This window comes from Electrophorus electricus, chromosome 4 (genome assembly GCF_041902795.1).
Source record: "Electrophorus electricus isolate QZ-2024a chromosome 4, ASM4190279v1, whole genome shotgun sequence".
Lineage (NCBI taxonomy): Eukaryota > Metazoa > Chordata > Actinopteri > Gymnotiformes > Gymnotidae > Electrophorus > Electrophorus electricus.
Window position 1 is genome coordinate 5681234 of NC_137500.1, and position 15549 is coordinate 5696782.

Below are 15549 nucleotides of genomic sequence, written 5' to 3' on the forward strand. Positions count from 1 at the left end.
TAATTAATACATAAACGAAATGCTTTTCAACAATGAAAAAGTTCAAAATTCAGATGGGCACAACAGTGTAGAGTAGCCTAAGCAATTTTTCTAGGCTACTGCCTAGAAAATTGTGAACCTCGCACAGCTGCAATTTAACAATGTTTAAATGTGTGTAAGGTGTTCATAGATTTCTGTAGAGTATTTTTAGGTGTCTTGGGTGTTTGTAGAGTATTTCTAAGTTTCTTAGGTGTTTGTAGAGTATTTTTAGGTCTCTTGGCCTTCCTCTAGTTCCGCCAACCACGTTGGGCTTCTGACGTCATTTGTTAGCGCTCCGTCTTCCTCGTGACCACTTCCTAGTCTAACTGCACGCCGCTTTCTATGGATCAAGATTGACGGTGTCGGTGACAAAGAGTAGCATCCGACGATCTGGGCAAGCAAACCGCGGCTTCTTTTTGTAAAATGTACCTCGCGTTCGCATTTTTGTAGCCACTTTGCGTCGGAGATGGCGGATGCAGCCGAAGTCAAGATCTTCTTGCCAGCTAACACGTTGGCTGGCTGGCCTAGTGCTCTCGGTTAACTAGCCGCCTATACAAACCAGTTCGCCGTTATTTCGTCTGCTGTTTTTACAGACTTTATCTGAATTTCGTGGGGGTGGCGTTAGCTTTAGCTGCTTATCTCGAAGTTAGTCTAGGTTAAATCAGTTATCTAGCGACGTTGGCCATGGAGTGCCCTCATCTGGGCTCCAGCGTGTGCGCCTCGCTGGATCCTGCCCGCTTCCCTCACGGTTCGCCCTCTTCATGGTGCTGTAGCGGTGAGTTGCCATGGACTAGACATTTAAAGCCATGGTAAAGTTATTAAAAGACGGCAGTTAACATCACTACCTAGAAGATGAGTGGTTACTGCTAGGTAGAATAACCTAATTACCCAAAGTAGCTAACTATCCTGCTACACAGCTTCAGACAGCCTTCGTGTACCGATTCGTTTTGTTCTTGTTGAGGTTAGCTCGATTATGTATTGATGAGGTAGCTTGGTTAGTTTGTTGAAAGGACGGGAATATGTTGTCTTCATTATTGCTATGCAGTCTCGTCTGCTTTCCTATGGACGGCGCTGTGGCACCGTTATTTTCCCGGGGGGCAAATTTTTAGTTTTGAAAAAGTTTGTTTATATATATATATATATATATATATATATATATATATATATAGATATAGATATAGAGAGAAATGGAAGAAACCTCAAAAAACGCTTGACCTAGGTTTCCTAGGATATTAGGATCTGAAAGCGTATTTCTTTTCTGATTATCTAGTTTGCCGGTCAAACAAAAGTCCTTGGGTTTGCCTTACATGCTTGAATGTGCATTGTGGAAGGTAAGTGTTTGCTTACACTCACACACTGATAGCATATCAACTTTTTTAGTCTCAAATGTAATTTATTTACTGTTCAAATACAATTGCAAAGTTAATATTTTATCACGTGATGTGACATAGCTATTTAAATTTGTTCTGTTTTCTCAGAGGATCAGTGGCACAGGTTAAAAAAAATAATTATCTTTTGTAAGGTATGTCAATGGCCATGCAAAGAAGCACTTTGAGGAGATTAAGAGTGCAGCAAGTGGTCAGAGCAAACCAGAGAAGGAGAAGTTACAGCAGCACTCTGTGTGTATGGACTGCAGCAGCTATAGCACATTCTGGTCTGTCTCACCTGAAGTCCAGGTTTTTAACTTAACACTTTTAAAAACATATTTGCCACTAAAACTTTCTTAGTGTCAGATATGTTTATAAGTTTCTTATAAACTTGTCTTTACCCAAGAATTCTTGCATTCTTGTAATGAACTTTATTGTTTTAATACCGTTCAGTTATCGATGTGATGACTTTGTGGTGAATGACACCAAAATGGGCCTGGTCCAGAGAGTGAGAGAGCATCTTCAGAGTTTAGAGAAGTGAGTACTGTCTGCGCTCATTGAAGAGAGAATGCACTAGCAACCTGATGGTTACTTGACAGTGCTCGGGAGAAGTTTTAAAGTATCTAATGGTGAAAGTTTAATGTGCATATATCACTGTCCATACTCTTTGTGGTTTATTGACCATGTGCAAATACTTGTTTACTAGAACTTCACCAAATATTGTTCAGTTGTCTTGGTTGTCTATGTGGGATAGTATACCCATGATTTTTCTAGTTTTTTGAAGTTACCTTTCAATTCCAATTGCAGGTCATTTCTTTGCTTATTTGCCGTTGGTGGTAAAGATTACTCACATAATGATAAGCAGGTCCTAACCCTGACTACTGGTCCAATGGCCAGAGTTTACTTCCTGACTGTGTATTTTTCATACATATATTCTGTATATTGATTGAAACCTTTTGAGCCTTATGTGAAACGTTGTTAAACTCTCGTTAATGTGACCTATGCTCAACAGGTGACAAATGAATTCTCTGTTTCAGCTCTATGATAAATGCTGACAGACCACGAAAAAGAAAGCTTTCAGGTGATTGCTCTCCTGACAGCAGGGTGCCAGAAGGCTTTGTAAGTGTGCACTCCAAGAATCTCTGAACTAGTCTTTTGTCTTGCTCTACAAAAACTAAATGTTGCGTTGACTTTATTGGATTGTGGGTGTGACATAGTAAGTATTTGAATGATGTCTGTGGCAAATGGCTTTAGTGCATATTCAGAAAGTGATTTGGAGAAATTATACAACTTCTTTCTTCAGCCTTGTGTATAATTTTGGTTCTAAGACATTTTTATGCCTACCTGCTCTTAGGATGTCTCTCCTGCTCTGTGCGCCACTGGCCTGCGCAACCTTGGCAACACATGTTTCATGAATGCCATCCTCCAGTCACTGAGGTAAGGGCTGCTTGTGGGTCTGGCTCTGGGCACAATGGCATATGTGGGGAGGCAGGGTGTATGTGGCGTGGCTTGCTGGGTCTGGAATGCACCCCAATCTCTTCTGAAGCAACTGAACCATTCGCGGGGCATCTGGCCAGTCAGCTGACAGTAATGGATGCTGGATGTCGGCCAGAAGCACTGGGCTGACTGCCTGCTGACTACAGCCAGGCTCAGAGTAGCTGACCTGCCTGTTAAATACCACAGTGGTATAAGCCAGAACTCATGTCAGTGATTTCAATCTTTAGAAGTGGTTCACATCAGATGGTCAAAAACCTCTATTTCACGAAACATATTTGACTTAATTTTGCGCATGGTTACTATGGTGAGTGGTGAATCTATATGTATACGTTAATCATTCTGTGTAAATAAATGATTACACCGTTTTGTACGAATAGTATTATAGTAAAAACTATTTTAGTTTAGTGTCCTTTATCATCTGTACACATAATACAGCTAGTAGTGCTTTGACATGTGGCTGTGAAGGGGCACTAACCTTTCACTATACACACCTATTTGCTCCTTCTCTGTGTTCCTAGTCCATTGTGGGGACATTGCCACATCTTTAACCGATCATAGCATCTCCTGGCCTCTCTAATCTTCTGTCTAAAACAAATATATATGTCTATAAATATAAGTACATCTACCAATCAAAGTTTGGACTATTCCTTTACTAACATGTTTATCTTCCTCAGTTGTGTGAAAGTTGAATTTTATTCTTTCTTTTTTTTTTTCCCTTTCCTCCACAGCAACATTCCACAGTTTAGTTGCTATTTTAAAGACATGCCAGCCATGGCACTACGGAGCGGGAAAACTGCAGGAAGAAGAATGTACCATACAAGAAGCCAGGGGGACAGCAGTGTGTAAGGTCGTCTCCAATGGATGGGGGAGTAGGGGAGGGTTTGCATCATACTCGCGAATCAGTTTTAAAGCATTCTTTGGAAACTAGTGTCTTAAATGAAATGGTGTTTTGAGAGGCCATTTTATGACCTTTTTGTAGTGATTAACCTTGATTGCAGGTTTCAAGGTAGTATTGCATGATGAAATAAATCTTTCTTGATCAGTATAATTTCAGGAGCAGTTCTGCTTATCAGCCTAGTCTGCTCACTGTTTGGTTGCAAGCTATTAAAATGAGTCACCAGTCAAGTGGTGATTGCAATCAGGCCCTTGAGCATGCCTTTAGCCTAGAACAGGCTGAACAGTTTCTGTGCTGCAGTGGGACTATCGGCACCGGGGCATCTTCTCTTCTCAGAGTGCAGCAATGATGTGAAATCACAATAATATGAAGCAATATCCTGTGCCTCACTGTGTTTGCTTTTTGATGAGCTATAACCAAGAAGCGAGCTGTTCTTTCAAATTGCTATTTGAGTAAAGTAAATGCTATAATTTATCTCCCTTAAAAACCTGGCTGAGAGTGTGACCGTATTGATGTGTATCCATCCTGAGCTGACGTATATTTTCCTGTGTGTTGTCAGGTCTCTAGTTGAGGAGCTCAGGAAGACGTTGTGTTCTCTCTGGCAGGGCAGTCAGACTGCCTTCAGCCCAGATGCCCTCTTCTATGTCATCTGGAAAATAATGCCAAGTTTCAGGTAATGTGACTTGTGTACAAGAAAGTCGCATGCACTATTTTAGGCTCCATTGTCTGCCTTTGTGACTCTGGGAGTTACGCTATAGTGCAATAGAATTTCTCGTGTTTTGTTAAGGCTTCAACTCTTCAGTAGTTCTGCCCTCAGAGCTGAGAAACACAGCATTTATTTTCACTTTCTTCTGGTTATCAGAGATATTCAGTTACATGAGAGGTGGTCAAGACAGATTAACTGGGACGTGTGTGTGTGTGTGTGTGTGTGTGTGTAGCCAAATTGTAGTTTTCTGTCTGTCTTGGGCTCTTTGGGAAACTATATTATACACACAGACTGACTTGGATTGTGATGGGCTCATTTTTGTTCAGTCAATGAGTGTTGAATTTCTTTTCCAAACATTAATCTACATGTAAATTGTTTGTTCATTCGTCTAAATTGTAGTGAGTTTCCTGAATGAGTTACAGGTAAATGCGTCTTGTTAACCCTGCAGTGGTGTGCTGCGTGCTTCCGCAGGGGCTACCAGCAGCAGGATGCGCATGAGTTCCTGCGATACCTGCTGGATCACCTGCACAGAGAGCTGCAGGGCAGCAGGAATGGAGTGCCTGGTCCCAGCCTGCCTCCAGACACCACAATCCTTACCTCAGATGGCAAATGCTGCATGTAAGACCTGAGCACACAGCAGCCGTGACACCACGGGGCTCTGTGGGGTTTTTTATTTTATCTTGGTGCACTTCTATCTTTGCTCTTATGGCACACCACTATCAGCCACTCGATGAATTTGTACAGAATGTGACGGATAATGAGCGATTGCATATGGTCCCAGAATATCAGTACTATACAGTTCTGTAATGAAGCATGCCCAGATGGGCTAGTGGAGAACCACAGATTAAAGTCCTGCTCTGCAGGGCTCTCCTTGTAGTTCAGGATATTAGTTCCTGCTTAATAACTGTAGTGCTCACTTTGTGCTGCACAGGAGACAGCCATTGGATTGCACTCAGGCGCCTGTAGCAGCCATCCGGTTTTGATTACATTTCCAGTCCTGTGTTAGACATGCTGAGCGCACGAATCCCACTGCTCTGGGATGCAGCCTAAGTGTATTTGCCGGGCGTAGTGAAACAGGAGTGCAGTGTTCTGCCATGCTCACTTGGTTGTGTTTAGCAGTATGGTTGAATAATCCTGTAATGGAAGACAGGCCATGGGAGATGTCTTACAGAATGCAGACTCGAGGAGGAACATTTCAGAGGACACACCGAATGCAATGAAAAGTGTATAATGTGCAAGTAGGGCATATGTGGCGTTCCATCTGATATTCTCTGATCCTTTTTGTGCATTTCAGTAACGGGATCGTCACAGTTGTCACGTCTGTATTTGGTGGAGTGCTGCAGAATGAAGTCAACTGCTTGATATGTGGAACCGAGTCAAAGAAGTTTGACCCTTTCTTAGGTGAATCTTTTCCTCCAAGATATCCCATCTGTATGAGTTTAGAGCAGTCTGGGTGAGTAAAGTGTCTTTCCTCCAGACCTTTCTCTGGACATTCCCAGTTGGTTCCGTGTGAAGCGTGCAAAGGACCAAGAGCCAGGCCCAGCCTGCACCTTGCATGGTAAGCAGCTGGATGTTTTGGGTAACATGCAATGGTGATCTGTAAAGAAACTAAAGTGTGCGTGTGTACGTGCGTGTGTGTGCATGTACTGGGTTTTGGATTTTTCTCCAGATTGCCTTTCTAGTTTTACTGACCTTGAAGAGCTTGATGAAACAGAGCTTTACATGTGCCATAAATGTAAAAAAAGACAGAAGTCCACCAAGAAATTCTGGATCCAGAAACTGCCTAAAGTAAGGGGCCATATTGGTGTTTAAGAACTGGATTTAAAAAAAACACAAGTTTTTAAGGTTTTGATTCCAAACATACTTCCTCATTATGGCTTATGCTGTTACTCATCGCCCCATCGCAGGTCCTGTGTTTACACCTGAAGAGGTTCCACTGGACAGCTTTTCTGAGGAATAAGGTTGATACCTATGTAGAGTTCCCACTGCATGGCCTGGACATGAGGTGCTATTTACTGGAGGTGAGACTTGTGTTCTGCCTTCAACTTGTATTACTTGTGCTTTTGTTATTATTTCAAACTGTGTTGTGTTTTTAGCCTGAAAGCATCCTTCCTGAGAGTTGCCTGTATGACCTTGCTGCTGTAGTGGTGCATCATGGATCTGGGTAAGTAAAAGTCTCCTGTGCTGTCTTAGTTTTAAAAGTGCTATTAGTTCTGTGTGCTGCTTAATTGTATATGTGTAGTGTAACGGGACCTTTTGTTGTTAATGTAGCTTAAAATTGAAGTGCATGATTTTCCACTTTATTTTTGACAACTTCACCAGTAGATGGGGCTGTTGCAACATGAAGCTTTACTGCCTTCTGTCAGTTTAATTTATTTTATTTTTTTACTATTTTCTTTGTTTTTCTTCTTGCATTTCTCTTTTTTGCTTTTGAAAAGAGGAATGGTAAAGGCTACAATGGTAAAGGTACAGTTATACTAAGAATTAACCTTGTTTTTCCCCTCACAGTGTGGGGTCCGGCCATTATACAGCATATGGGCTTCACGAGGGCCAGTGGTATCACTTCAATGACAGCACTGTGACTCTGGTCAGTGACGAGACAGTGTCCAAAGCCAAGGCCTACGTTCTGTTCTACACAGAGCAGACAGTGCAGGAGAGCACCGACTCAGAGCTTGGGTCTCGGCTTTAAACAGCCTTATTGTTCAAGGAAGCACTCAGAATGATGGTCTCCCTCATACAGTCCCACTCTGATTATTCTCCTATAACAACAACAGAAAAAACCTCAATTAAACCTAATTGCTGCTTTTGTTGTTTTTTTTTTTTTTTTAAAGGAAGCATTTCTGTTGGTTGGTTTTTGATGCTTTTGTTTGTCCAAAGGTAATTGTCCTTTTGAGAGAGAATGATGCTTTGTTTATGCTGAAGCTATGTAAAGTAAAATGGCTGAGCAGTGGAAGAGGCTGTGAATGATAATGTCCCGTTGTCTTATTAATTGTTCTTTTCTTCTAATGATAATGCCAGTCATGTCTTTGGCAGACATTGCTCACTTCTTCCCCAGATCAGGTCAGTTATGGTCCATTTAAAGGATTTTATGTAAATTAACTAAATGTTTCAACCTCAAATATTTTCTTACTGCTATTTGTTATATATAGAATTATTTCTAAAGTGAAACTTGATAAGGGTCAAAATTACAATAAAAGGTTTTTGTTTTTAATCACAAGTGGTTTACTCCAACAAACATCACATAAATGTGAAAAGGACTTTTGAAGTGAGGTTCCTCTAGGCCATGAAACAGCGATTGTGTAAGCTTGGATGTGTGATCATTCAGACCGTTTATGGTAGTAAGCATAATCCATAATTTAAAACCTGATGCTACCATGTCATGTGCGCACTCAATTTCTTGCTGTCTTTTACAGATGCAATAAAGATGTCAGCTTGGCAAATAACTTCTAAAAGGATTTTATCTCTGTTATAGAGGTCATGATTGAACTTTTCCAACTTGTTTTTTCCAACTTTCATCCATATGAAAAGCAACAAGTATCAATTGTGTTCTTTGCACTACAGAATGATCTAAGTACACTGAAAGGAATTTTGTAAACATTCCTCAGAATCGGATTTATTGGCCACGTATACTGACACAATGAATTTGGTTCAATTTGACTGCTAACTCAAGCAATACAGGTAATATACATACACTCCATAATATACAGATCGTGTACAGGACAACAAAATACAATATACACAGTGCCAGTATGTAGTGGTGCTAATCTTCTGGTGACTGTATGGGATTGAAGTGATGGTGCATTAAACTGTCAGTATGCCAGAGTGCCAGGTGTGGTAATACTACATCAGTAGTGGCTACATATGGGAGCAAGCTCACAATATAATACAATGCGTTATTGTAGCTGTGAAGCAGCATGCTATGTCTATCTGGGAAAACAAGAAACTATGGCATATGGAATCAGTCAGCTATTTGTGAGGATAATTGCATGAGGGAATTACTGGATAAGATTTATGTTATTTTACAATATCCGGTAGTTTTTGCTATACCACAAAATGCCTACATGCTATGTGCACCTGGATTAGCAAGCCCTGTCAATGATGCCTATACAAGAGATTCTCAATCTGGTTCTAGGAGACCTCTGGCCAGTCCACTTATTCAGTCTGTTCAAGCTTCTTACACACATGAGCCTGGTGATCCACAGATCTGCAGCTATGCTTACTGTGTAATCATATGAAGAGCTGAAACAACAAAAACATGGACCAAGTACTGGACTGAGAACCAGCAGTCTTGGCAGTCACATGTATGTATTTTTATGGGTGATCTTTCTGTGACAATTGAATATTTAAAGGGGGTATACTGGCCACTTTGGTGTTATGTTCCAGTGTACAAATGTAGGTGAGGCTTCGGCATGCTATATTCTCTACAATTGATCCACGTCAGAGTAACCATCTCAGTTTTGTTAGTGTAAAATGTTAAAGACCAGCTTTGAGAAGGTCGAGCACTCAGAGCCACAGTCGTAGGGCATGCTCAAATGCGTCTCTAAGCTTTGTGTTTACTGCCCCTTCATATTTGTTACTTTTATATATATATATATATTTTAAAAAAGTCACTTGCCTGCCCCCACATGCACACATGCAGAGTCAGCGTAGCAGAACAAATGTTGGGGCAGCTCACGCGCCACGTGCCGACAAAGGCAGTGTTCCTGACATACTAGGAATAGGACCTCCTGTGTTATGAAAAGGAACAGCTGCTCAGTTAGGCTTATGTGCTCGCACTCTCTCTCTCTATCTCTGTCAAGTTTCTACACACAAAGTCAGATGTTTGTCCAAGGCTGCAACACGATCCTCATCAGTTACACGACTTGAGCCAATGCCACCTCAAGCCTTCTCTCTCTCCCTCTCTCCTGCCTCCCCCTTCCCCTTCCCCAGCCGCTGCCGATACGCTCACGTTGCCGTGACTTTAGGGAGGGCTGCCACTTCATTTATTGCCGTTACACGTCATGACTCTGTGACAGTGAGTCACAGGGTGCAGACTGTAATCTCAGCTCTCCAGGGCAATGCTTTGTCATGGCCCAAGCGGTATGCACCAGTGCACCTAACCCTATCAGATGAGCCTGAGAAGTCAGACAGCCATAGTTCATTTATTTTTTGAGTGAAATCTCCTCTCCAGTTGCTCATCTGAAGTGCTGTTTTCCCACCCCTGCGTACTTGGCTTACAAATGTACTTTCTGCTCTGTGGTCAAGAAATAATTGCAAAATCAATTCACCATGGTCTTTCAGTCCAGGTCGGCCCACATTATCACGCACACTCAGATCAGTGTTTGGTTTCTCCGTATTGCTCAGCCTGTTCATTTGCAAGCCACTTCTTACTTCCCACCAGTCATGAAGATGACTGCATAGATCACTTTGTAGCCACATGAGAAAGTTTTGATTGGGGTGGAACTTCAGCCTCATAAAACAACTTGCTGTCTTGCTTCTCCCCTCCTCCTGAATGCACGAGTGTGAAAGCCCTACCTCGATAAAAGCCTTCACTGTGAGTGATAAACACCAGCTGCTGCCGTCCAAACATCTGTCCTGTCCAGGCACGAGAGACAGATGGAGCAGCACTGTGTGTTTGTTGTGTGTGTGTGTGTGTGTGTGTGTGTGTGTGTGTGTGTGTGTGTGAGTGCTCATGCTTCACACATTTCCATTTTTGACTGTGCCTGCTGTTGTCCTCTCAAAATAACTCCCATTCTTTACGACCTTATATGTTCAAGGCTACTGTGCATAAGGAAGAGCCTGAGAAGGAGTCATGTATCCAGGCCACACAGATCAGACTGCAGCCCCACTACTGCCCTTGTTCTGGGTGTGCGTCAACAGGCCAGCTTTCAGCCTGGGCCAGAGAGGCCTCTGCACTATTTTCTTTTACTTTTCTCCCTCTGTATTCACTTTGGCATGCAGCTCACCGATCTTAACCAAGAGTGCTTAGTGCATCTTTTCTCTTTCCTGGATAAGGACACTCGGTGGAATCTGTCTCTGACCTGCATGCGCCTCCGCGAAGCGTTCCTGGACCCTCAGCTGTGGTCACTCCTCCATTTTTGTTCCCCTTGTGAGCTGAGGAGAAATAACTTCATTCTGAGCCCATCTCTGAGGTACTTGAACATATGCTGGCATTCCAGCAGGGTCAAAGTGTGCAACATAGAATACTGGATGAAGACAACATTCCAGAGGGACCTTTGCAGCAAGCACGAGAGCCTGGTTAGCCATTTTCTGGAGCGTGTATGCAACATGTGAGTGCTTTTATTGTCTAAACTCTTTCCCTTTTATTCCCATGTCACACCACGCTGCAGATGTGAGAAGGTAAATATAGCAGTAGAAATAAAAGGAGTGGATTTTTTGCACGTATTAATAATTTGAAATAGTCTTTTTCATAGTTTTTTAATACATTATTAAATACTTTTTAAAATATTCAGTAATTGCCATGCATTAGAATACTTATAAATCAAATACTTTAAAATGTGCTCATGTGTCCTTTTGTTTGTTTATTAACTGCATTTGGAAAGGGAATACATTAGCAGGTAAATGTCACAGTTTGCCTGTGGATTAATTTAATACACCCAGACCCTCTGACTCAGGCACGTCACTCAAAGAAACTGTCACTCAAAACCACAGGGTGTAAACTCACCCTTCTAGAAGGGAAAAAAAAAAGCTATATATCATAGTGTATCAGGAATACAACATATTTAATTTTAATATTTAATAATTATACTTTTTAAAAATCAGTATGATGACAAACAGAAAAATTTGCTTGCGAGTATAGACCAACATATTCTGAAAATGAATTCAACAGTCAGTATTCCCCTAAGGAGAGAATGTCTGAACGTGAACTGCCTATCTTTTGGCATTCCTAAAGCCTGCTCTATATCAAGAGGAAACTAAAAATCACTTAAACATGGCAACTTGTCTGAGCTAACTATATACTTCCACCTAAAACAGTCCCTGCTTAATGTCAAAATCTACGTAGGAACCTGTCAATTTCTAGAGGGTGTCATCAATATAGAAAAGAGTCTGAGAATCTCTTCCATTTCTCTAGCTTGTTTGTCTTGGTGCCTTCTCAACCACTCCTACCACAAAGTCTGAGAAGCAGCATGCAGTATACAGCAGATGAGCAGTGCACAGCGTGTGGGAGATGAATTGCCCTCTTGAGCTTTAACTGCTCTTGAGGTACAGTGCCAGAGGTTTCTCCAACAGCCTGTAATGACTGCTTGCTGTTGTGAAATGCACTGCAGCTCAGCCCCATTGTGTTGTGCCATAAGGTGGCTTCTGAGGCACTGTGATCTCTGCCCAGAGGCACCGGAGGCTGGGCAGGCTTGTTAAACCTCCTACAGTGTGCTTGTCACTCAAAGAAATCATAGGAGGGCATAAGTGGGATAAGGACACTTTTCACTGTCTGGCCAAAGAAATTAGTTTAGTCCCCACCTTGAGGTCTGGTCCCTCCCCTGTCTGCCTCCATGCAATGATTTACATCTGCAGGTGGAGCCTACAATCAGCTCTTTGTTGAGGGTGAAATTCTTGTTTCCATCTTTCTCTCTGCCTCTCTGCCTCTTTTGCTTCCATACTACACAAACACACAGACCAGTACATATTTCACCATTCAAAAGAAAACCTATGAAATGCTGAGTGCATTGAGGTGAGAGTTGTAGATGGAATTTTTAAGTTCCAGTTTTCTTTCTCATAACAGTGTCTAGCTTCATTTAATTTCTGCTGACTGTTATTTAATGTCACTGCATAAGTCATGAATAGCTCCAAGGTAACATTACCACAGTCCTGCAACTCGATTGAAACTAATAGATTATGCAAGAAAAAATAGCTTAGGCCTTTTATCTTTAATGTAGTCTATTATGTTTTTGAAAACTGATTTTTTGTTTTGCATTTATTAGTCGAAAGTATACTTTTTGATGTTATGTGGCTCTGTAAATCTACACAAAGTCCCTATGCTTCTGACACAGAGGAAATTCTTAATTACACGATTCTTATTTTCATGTACAGTATTTGGCAGACACTTATGCAAAATGATTTACAGAAGTGCTTTGCTATCTATTTGAAAATCTTATATTTATGTAAGTACCAATAGACTAGAGTATATGGATACCATCAGGCTAAAGCCCTGTACCAATGCACAAAGACAGGACATATTATGTCATATTAAAGACAGGATGAATATTATGTAATGGTGTAATAAAAAGCCTAACTGCCCGAGACCACAGTCATCTGTTGCATGTGGCTGCACTGTGGTGCTCTTGGCTTAAACTGGGTTGGCTGGGAGCTGTGCAGCTTGTATGCTCCTCTGTGTATTTCACTGTGGGATGTTATATCACTGTGGTACAGCACTACCTTAAAACGCCATGACTGATAGAGAACTGTGTATGGGATATCCATTAGATGACATTATCTCTGCCCATATACTGTAATATGTAGCTGTAGCAGGACTGAAGATATTTGGAGTAACACAAAAGACAGCATGTGTGTGTCTGTCTGTAGAGAAAAAGAGAACATATGAGACAGAAGGAGTGACAGACGTGTGAAACTGTCAGACAGTCAGGTTGCTTCATTTCAATAAAATCCATGTACTTACAAAAAACAAACAAACAAACAAATCAAAACTCCCCCATATCTGCACAAAAGGAAGGAGGTGCCATGAAAAAGGAGGATATGGTTATATAATGGGGGAGCGAAGAGTCATGTATATCTCTGCCTTGCCTCTCAGGCCACTGGAATGCGCTGGCCTCACATGTGGTTAAATGGTAAGATTACATAAGCCTTTATGTAATCCACATCAGTAAATGTGAATGACAACCTAAAGCGGCAGCCATCAGATCTCTCTCTCTCTCTCTCTCTCTCTCTCTCTCTCTCTCTGTGTGTGTGTGTGTGTGTGTGTGAGAGACTATGTCTTCTGCATGCTAGTCCTATGTAAGTTCACAGGCAGGCTGCAACAAATCCATTGAATCTATAAATAACTGACAGCAGAATCTTTTGTGACCAGGTCTAATGTGTAGTATGTAAAATAGTGCATTTTTTTTTAAAAAAAGGGTTACTTTATAAACACAAAACCAATGCCAAGGGTAATAGTAGTTTTGTGACAGTGACAATTGATATACCAAACCACAGCAGAATCTTTGCTGTGTTTAATCTATAAATTCCCTGTGAATCAGACATATCTGTGGTTAGTTCAGGTTACTGTCTGAGATGTCGCTGTTGTCAGGGGAATTGGATTCCTATGTCACTGTGAGTGTTGTTTACCATGCCACTGACGCAGGCTTGCCTTAGATCATTCCTGTCTGCGGGCTTCTCACTTGGTGAATTAAGAGCTTTCATCATGCAACTAGTACATCTATTTTCAAAAGCAAAACACATGTTCTCACAGTAAAAGCTATGTGGAGCGTGCAGCTGTGCTTTTGCTTTAAATGAAAAATGAATAAAAGAAAACAACTTAATCTTTTCAACCAGGCATCACATACAAAGAAGCTAAATGCTGACAATTATTCTGTCTACTGTATTTATCCGTCCAGTTTTTAGCAGTGCAACTGCTCTGTAGGTTTTATGTCTTTAAATATGTTTTATGATTGAAAGATGTCACACCCCTATATGTTCCCCATTCCTCTCTTCACTTTGAATCTCACATGACTGCCCTCTTTTAAGATGTCCAAACCTGCTGTCCCTGACCCTGTCCGGCTGCGGACACGTCACGGACCGTGACATCATAAGTGTGCTCCGGCACTGCACATGGCTGCAGGGGCTATTCCTGGAGAACTGCTGCCAGGTGACGGATGCTGTCCTGCATGCCACGCTGGCCCATGGCAGTGCCCTGCAGGAGCTGAGGGTGGACTTCTGCAGGAACATCACCCAAGCAGGACTGCAGGCCATCAGGGAGAGGAGGCCCGGGCTGAGGCTGAGCGCTGAGCGCAGTGCAGGAATGATTCCGGACAGCCAGCCTGAACGGAGGCTGCATAGCAGAAGGGCTTTGCAAAAGGTCCTCATATTTTCCTGAGGGGTGTGGCATCTGGGTTCATTCACAGAAGGCAAGATGGAGAACATTTTAATCAGCTCTGCTGTGGTGCTGTCAGCTGATATTACTTTTAACTTTAAGAAAAACATTTTCAAAAGAATTTCAATTTCAGGAAGATTGCAAGTGTTTTTTTTCTGTTTTTTAATTTTTAATTTAAAAAAATATATTTGTTATTTTATTATGTTGATGTCACTGTATCTTTAAAGATAAGGTAAAAAAAAGTTTCTATCTTACATTTTGTTTTAAATATGTCAAGGACTATTAAAGTTTTTTCTACCAGGCATTTTTAATGAGTCTTTCAGAGATGTGTTTCTGGTGTTTCGGTAACTTTTCCATGCATACAGTCCAGAGCTTTTTTTCTGCGAAAGAAAAAGACGTTATCTTACACTGTAAAACTCCACAGTGATCCTGCTCATGGTTTAAATATATACCATTTATAAAATTGCGTAGCGTATGATGATTCCAAAAGCAAAAGGAACATTTCCAGTGTTGAGGTGGCTACAAATGAGATGAAAGGTTCACTCGAATAATTTTATATTTGTTATTGTTTCTCGGACTTCTTGTTTTTTTACTTTGCCATATAGAACATGAATCAATATTTTCCTCACCCACTTCACAGAAATGTAATTTACAAGAATTTTAAGCTATTGGGTTTTTTAATTAATGATTAGTATGTGGTTAATAAAGGTGTTTAATAAAATAAATATGTGAATGACAGAATTTTAATAAAGATAAAGATATATGTTTCAGTTACATAATCTCAGATTTTTATTAATAGCCAGTTTATATACTGGACGGCGTCCCAGTTACGCTGCTCTGTTCGACCAAACAGAGCCCTCTGATTGCTTTAAGAATCTTGTTGGCCGTTTTGTTTTTGCCGCTCATACCCACGTCGATTTTGAACACAAAGACTGATACTGCTCATATCACAACGTACAATAGTTGTTCTGTCTTCAGACTCACGCTAAGCAATAGTGTCCGCATGGACGGGGTTCTTTCCGGACGCGGTGGTAGTCTCTCA

General features: G+C 41.3%; 2 protein-coding genes across 3 annotated transcripts; both read left to right on the plus strand.

Annotated features, from left to right (window-relative positions):
- The first annotated feature begins 311 nt into the window (after positions 1-311).
- usp3 (ubiquitin specific peptidase 3) lies at positions 312-7935 on the plus strand. Of its 2 annotated transcripts, none has more exons than XM_027003294.3 (15): positions 312-793; positions 1289-1349; positions 1541-1672; positions 1839-1922; positions 2423-2504; positions 2740-2822; positions 3611-3724; positions 4337-4450; positions 4955-5101; positions 5778-5884; positions 5961-6041; positions 6153-6271; positions 6391-6504; positions 6580-6647; positions 6992-7935. In XM_027003294.3, the coding sequence occupies exons 1-15, from the start codon at positions 703-705 to the stop codon at positions 7170-7172; spliced, it is 1578 nt and encodes a 525-aa protein (XP_026859095.2). In that variant the 5' UTR covers positions 312-702; the 3' UTR covers positions 7173-7935. The 2 variants fall into 2 exon arrangements, with proteins under 2 accessions (XP_026859095.2, XP_081568098.1); XM_081711972.1 differs by having other exon boundaries at positions 318-412.
- Positions 7936-10264: 2329 nt separating this feature from the next.
- On the plus strand, positions 10265-15247 carry fbxl22 (F-box and leucine-rich repeat protein 22). Its single transcript, XM_027003318.3, has 2 exons — positions 10265-10752; positions 14162-15247. The coding sequence occupies exons 1-2, from the start codon at positions 10418-10420 to the stop codon at positions 14508-14510; spliced, it is 684 nt and encodes a 227-aa protein (XP_026859119.2). The 5' UTR covers positions 10265-10417; the 3' UTR covers positions 14511-15247.
- The last annotated feature ends 302 nt before the right edge of the window (positions 15248-15549 follow it).

Bases quoted from the DNA above. Each gene is read 5' to 3' on its own strand.
- usp3 (XM_027003294.3), top strand. From the start codon at position 703: ATGGAGTGCCCTCATCTGGGCTCCAGCGTGTGCGCCTCGCTGGATCCT. The intron at 794-1,288 runs GTGAGTTGCCAT...CTGATTATCTAG, and splicing joins CTCTTCATGGTGCTGTAGCG to TTTGCCGGTCAAACAAAAGT. The intron at 3,725-4,336 runs GTAAGGTCGTCT...GTGTGTTGTCAG, and splicing joins AGCCAGGGGGACAGCAGTGT to GTCTCTAGTTGAGGAGCTCA.
- fbxl22 (XM_027003318.3), top strand. From the start codon at position 10,418: ATGCAGCTCACCGATCTTAACCAAGAGTGCTTAGTGCATCTTTTCTCT. The intron at 10,753-14,161 runs GTGAGTGCTTTT...CCCTCTTTTAAG, and splicing joins CTGGAGCGTGTATGCAACAT to ATGTCCAAACCTGCTGTCCC.